We start from the raw sequence: 6000 nt of genomic DNA, 5'->3' as shown, positions 1-6000 counted from the left end.
TGTCACGCTTGGAAGCATTTACATGAATAAGAGTGTGATGATCATGTAGCAAAAGCAAAAGCTAAAGCAAAAATGGATATAAAAACGGACGCTGCGTTATTTGCGTTAAATATTTTAATTGCGTTAAGCTGAAAAAATTAATCGCCCGCGTTAACGCGTTAATTTGCCCAGCCCTACAAAAAACTGAACAATGTCTAAAAGCTGATATGACAAAGTGTACAGCAAACAAACTAAAAAACACAGAAATATGTTTTTATAAGCTGTCGACCCAAAAAAAACGAGAGTTTAAGGAGACAAAACTGGATACAGGCAGTAAAACGTGTCGCTTCAGTTGAAGAATTGGGACATTTTGGGATCCTGACACTCAGTGTGTCTCAATATGCATAAGTGTGCAGTAAACATGTTGTCACTGTTGAGTCAAATCTCCAAATGACCGTTTTATATATTATATTTCCTGTCTCTGATGACGTTCTCCTCTAGTGTGTGTAGTTCCTAGTGTGTCTCAATCCACTTTTTTGTCTTTAAACGCTCGTTTTTTGGGTCAATAGCTTATAAACACGTCTGGGTTTTTGGTCCTGGGTTTTGTTTAGCTTGTTTGCTGTACACTTTGTCACATATCAGCTTTTAGACATTGTTCTGTTTTTTGTTATAAGTCCGAAATGACAAGGATGCAGCTTCACGCAATGCAAAGTCAAATTCGATTGTTTCCCCCCCGGTGGGCGTGGCCTTCAGATTATGATGCGTGTCGCTCTGTCTCTATGAAGACGGCCATTTCACAACTCAACACACATTATACCTCACGGACGGAGAAGCCCATGGTCAGGGCCACTAAATCCGGGATCTTCTCTCCCGATATGGGCCATGGTCCATCCCGGAAAGCCACGTACTGTGGGCTGCGGAGGACGGTCAAGCGATCGCCCAGCACACCTGATGGAGAACAACACAGATTTATTTATTTATGATTTAATGCCATATCAGCAACAATGGCAATATTCATGGCAATCAACAGTATCACTTCAATACATTGTTTACAATAATTTAACAATTTTGTCCTATACAAAACAATCACTATACAAAATCAGTTATATATACCAATAACAACAACAGCAATAATAACACCACTTTATTTTTTACTATCTATCTATCTATCTATCTATCTATCTATCTATCTATCTATCTATCTATCTATCTATCTATCTATCTATCTATCTATCTATCTATCTATCTATCTATCTATCTATCTATCTGTCTGTCTGTCTGTCTGTCTGTCTGTCTGTCTGTCTATCTATCTATCTATCTATCTATCTATCTATCTATCTATCTATCTATCTATCTGTCTGTCTGTCTGTCTACCTGTCTATCTATTTACCTGTCTGTCTATGTGTGTGTCTATCTATTTACCTGTCTGTCTATGTGTGTGTCTATCTATCTACCTGTCTGTCTATCTATCTATATATCTACCTGTCTGTCTATCTATCTATCTACCTGTCTGTCTAAGTGTGTGTCTATCTATCTATCTGTCTATCTATCTACCTGTCTGTCTATCTATCTATCTATCTACCTGTCTGTCTAAGTGTGTGTCTATCTATCTATCTGTCTATCTAGCTATCTGTCTGTCTATCTATCTATCTGTCTACCTGTCTGTCTGTCTAATTGTGTGTCTATCTAGCTACCTGTCTATCGTATGTCTGTCTATCTGTCTGTCTATCTATCTACCTGTCTGTCTAAGTGTGTGTCTATCTATCTATCTGTCTATCTAGCTATCTGTCTGTCTATCTATCTATCTGTCTACCTGTCTGTCTGTCTAAGTGTGTGTCTATCTATCTATCTATCTATCTATCTATCTATCTGTCTGTCTAAGTGTGTGTCTATCTATCTATCTATCTATCTATCTATCTATCTATCTATCTGTCTATCTATCCATCTATCTATCTATCTATCTATCTATCTATCTATCTATCTATCTATCTATCTATCTATCTGTCTGTCTGTCTGTCTGTCTGTCTATTTACTTGTCTTTCTAAGTGTTACATAGAATAAAATTACATAGAATCTTTCAATTTAATATTTGACAGAAATTCTCAAATTACTCCAGGAGAAACCTTTTTAAAAATGTCCATTAATGTGTTTTCTGAATAAAACCGTTCTCTAATATTATTTAAAAAAGGAGATTCTATTAAAATATGTTTTACACTCGTGAAATTCTTTCAAACCGGTTTCCCCGTTCAATAAATATGAATGAGTGAGTCTTGAATGTCCAATTCGGCATCTCGTATATACAACCTGGTCATATCTATTTTCAAAATAATAACTAATAACTCAAAACTGGATTCACCGCATATAATTTGTTATTTACACATTCGTTCCATTCCATTTGCCATTTCTTGTAAATGTACAGGTTCAATATGGGTTTAACGTCAGATGCTGGTATTATTTTATTTACATTCTGTCATTTCCAACTGAAGAGCTTCCCTTTATCTGCTTGTTCATTACCAGTCAAACCCATATGGCCTGGTATCCAACAAAAAACAATATTAACATCTTGTTTCTTTAAAGAGTCCACTTTTCCTATTATGCTGGTAATTATAGGATGCTCAGTTTTCAAAGAATCAAGTGCTTGTAGGCAGGATTTAGAATCTGTGCAAATTAAAAAGTTACGTTGTTGTTCCTACTCGATTTTATCAAGAGCTAGAAGTAATGCACAAGCTTCAGCTGAGAGCAAAACACAGAAAAATAAACATAAAGGCTTTGCAATCGATGACACTCGACATTTAAATCAATTCAAATATAGAGTAGGAAAAAACATAACGTTTCACAAACAATATTAATGTTTCCACAGTATAAACAGGGTTTTATACATACAAATATATATCTGCCTTTCAAATACAGACTAAATTATCAGTATAATTAATATCATAACGATAATATTGATCGGTAATAAGCAGAATTTGTTAAATGAACCGTGACTGTCACATGACCTGCTTGGGCTTCCTCATTCACTGTCAACATTTATCCCTGAAACCTTTTTTATTATTAACAGCCTAAAGCAATATAAATCACTATAATGTATATAATCCACATACACTTATTAAGTTTAATGATTTAAATTGTTTAAGCGACAGATATTCGATCCGTTTATATGACAGCGGATTAAGGCATCTCACTGCAGCCGCCATTATTTCATCAAATAAACGCTTAAATACACGCCGACCCCGCGAAATACAGCCGCGCGCACGTCAAAGGTGAAGTTTAACGCGGATTTACCTGATAAAAGTCCTAAAAGGGCAAACACTGCGGTCATGATTGCTCGATTCATCTCGGGAGGATTTTCTGCTGGACTGCGCTTCCTCTCCACACCGGTCACATGACCCAGAGCTGCTGTGTCGCGTGACGTCGTGCGTCATGACGTCACGGCGGGTTCTTCAGCGCTTCGGCTTTCGCTGTGTGACTCTTAACACTTTAATTCCTGGTCACTAACGTACATTTTATAATTACTTTTGTTTATGTGGTAGTTAATAGTCCAAATGTTGACAATGATGCTGTCTTTCTGACTGACTGTCTATCTATCTATCTATCTATCTATCTATCTATCTATCTATCTATCTATCTATCTATCTATCTATCTATCTATCTATCTATCTATCTATCTATCTATCTATCTATCTATCTATCTATCTATCTATCTATCTATCTATCTATCTATCTATGTACCTGTCTGTCTATCTATCTACCTGTCTGTCTAAGTGTGTGTCTATCTATCTATCTATCTATCTATCTATCTATCTATCTATCTATCTATCTATCTATCTATCTATCTATCTATCTATCTATCTATCTATCTATCTATCTATCTATCTATCTATCTATCTATCTATCTATCTATCTATCTATCTATCTATCTATCTATCTGTCTGTCTGTCTGTCTGTCTACCTGTCTATCTATTTACCTGTCTTTCTAAGTGTGTGTCTATCTATCTACCTGTCTGTCTATAAATCTATATATCTACATGTATGTCTGTCTATCTGTCTTTCTATCTGTCTATCTACCTGCCTGTCTAAGTGTGTGTCTATCTATCTATCTGTCTACCTGTCTGTCTAAGTGTGTGTCTATCTATCTACCTACCTGTCTATCTATCTGTCTGTCCTTCTATCTGTCTGTCTGTCTATCTACCTACCTGTCTGTCTAAGTGTGTGTTTATCTATCTACCTGTCTATCTATCTGTCTACCTGTCTATCTAGCTAATTATCTGTCTACCTATTTACCTGTCTGTCTAAGTGTGTGTGTCTATCTATCTACCTGTCTGTCTGTCTATCTATCTATATATCTACCTGTCTGTCTGTCTATCTAGCAATCTGTCTACCTGTCTTTCTATCTGTCTATCTACCTGTCTGTCTAAGTGTGTGTCTATCTATCTATCTGTCTATCTATCTATCTGTCTACCTGTCTAAGTGTGTGTCTATCTATCTACCCGTCTGTCTATCTATATATCTACCTGTCTGTCTATCTATATATCTACCTGTCTGTCTATCTATCTATCTACCTGTCTGTCTATATATCTGTCTGTCTTTCTATCTGTCTGTCTATCTATCTACCTGTCTATCTATCTGTCTATCTAGCTATCTATCTGTCTACCTATTTACCTGTCTGTCTAAGTGTGTGTGTGTGTGTGTCTGTCTATCTATCTACCTGTCTGTCTATCTAGCAATCTGTCTACCTGTCTTTCTATCTGTCAATCTACCTGTCTGTCTAAGTGTGTGTCTATCTATCTATCTATCTATCTATCTATCTATCTATCTATCTATCTATCTATCTATCTATCTATCTATCTATCTATCTATCTATCTATCTATCTATCTATCTATCTATCTATCTATCTATCTATCTATCTATCTACCTACCTGTCTGTCTGTCTATCTATCTATCTATCTATCTATCTATCTATCTATCTATCTATCTATCTATCTATCTATCTATCTATCTATCTATCTATCTATCTATCTATCTATCTATCTATCTATCTACCTGTCTATCTATCTGTCTACCTATTTACCTGTCTGTCTAAGTATGTGTGTGTCTATCTATCTACCTGCCTGTCTATCTATCTAGCAATCTGTTTACCTGTCTATCTATCTATCTATCTATCTATCTATCTATCTATCTATCTATCTATCTATCTATCTATCTATCTATCTATCTATCTATCTATCTATCTATCTATCTATCTATCTATCTATCTATCTATCTATCTATCTATCTATCTGTGTGTCCATCTATCTACCTATATAATAAAAGAACCATAAAAACACCACTGATGTTAAATCCGCATCATATCATGGAGTAAGCGAGCAGAGAACGGTCTCGCAGTCCCAGGCCCTGCCGCTGCTCGGTCTCTGCCACCCGGGGCTCGTCTGTAGTTTCCCCGCTGTCCGCTTGGAGGAGCTCTTGCTCCGTCACTCCGCGCTCGCGTCCGCCGCGTCGAGCGATCCTTCACCCGCCGGAGCCTGAGATTACTCACACGTGCACTCACATCAGACCCTCTCCTGATGCTCGGCCGAGAGTCATGACACTTCAGAGCACATTTATAACTCAAAGAGCACTTAAATAATTATTTAATAATACATTGAAAATAAAGTCTGGGTGGAAATGGGTGCATGCACGATGCTAAATATTCAAATAAAAAATAATATATAGTGAACTTGAATCATCAGATTCTACTAGTAATCTATCTATCAATCTGTCCGTCCGTCCATCTATCTATATGTCAAACTGTCTGTCTGTCTAACTGTCTGTCGATCTGTCTGTCTAATTGTGTGTCTGTCTGTCTATCTATCTGTCTGTCTAACTGTCTGTTGATCTGTCTGTCTAATTGTGTGTCTGTCTATCTATCTGTCTGTCTATCTATCTGTCTGTCTAACTGTCTGTTGATCTGTCTGTCTATCTATCTGTCTAACTGTCTGTCTGTCTAATTGTGTGTCTGTCTATCTATCTGTCTGTCTGTC

At 36.6% G+C, this 6000-nt stretch overlaps 1 protein-coding gene across 2 annotated transcripts in view; it reads right to left on the bottom strand.

Annotated features, from left to right (window-relative positions):
* The window catches only part of atp6ap2 (ATPase H+ transporting accessory protein 2), a 17618-nt gene extending 14239 nt beyond the window's left edge, over positions 1 to 3379 (bottom strand). For both annotated transcript variants that reach the window (XM_079807485.1, XM_079807486.1), the window contains exons 1-2: positions 3265 to 3379; positions 797 to 927 (exon numbers count right to left, since the gene is read on the bottom strand). In XM_079807485.1, coding sequence (XP_079663611.1) covers positions 797 to 927; positions 3265 to 3316 — 183 coding nt within the window. In that variant the 5' untranslated portion in view covers positions 3317 to 3379. The remainder of the gene's footprint in view (positions 1 to 796; positions 928 to 3264) is intronic.
* Positions 3380 to 6000: the final 2621 nt, after the last annotated feature.

The sequence above is a fragment of the Gobio gobio genome (assembly GCF_949357685.1).
Source record: "Gobio gobio genome assembly, chromosome: 24".
Classification (NCBI taxonomy): Eukaryota; Metazoa; Chordata; class Actinopteri; order Cypriniformes; family Gobionidae; genus Gobio; species Gobio gobio.
The sequence above is the reverse complement of the archived record's forward strand: the minus strand, read 5'-3'. Positions and strand labels throughout refer to the sequence as shown.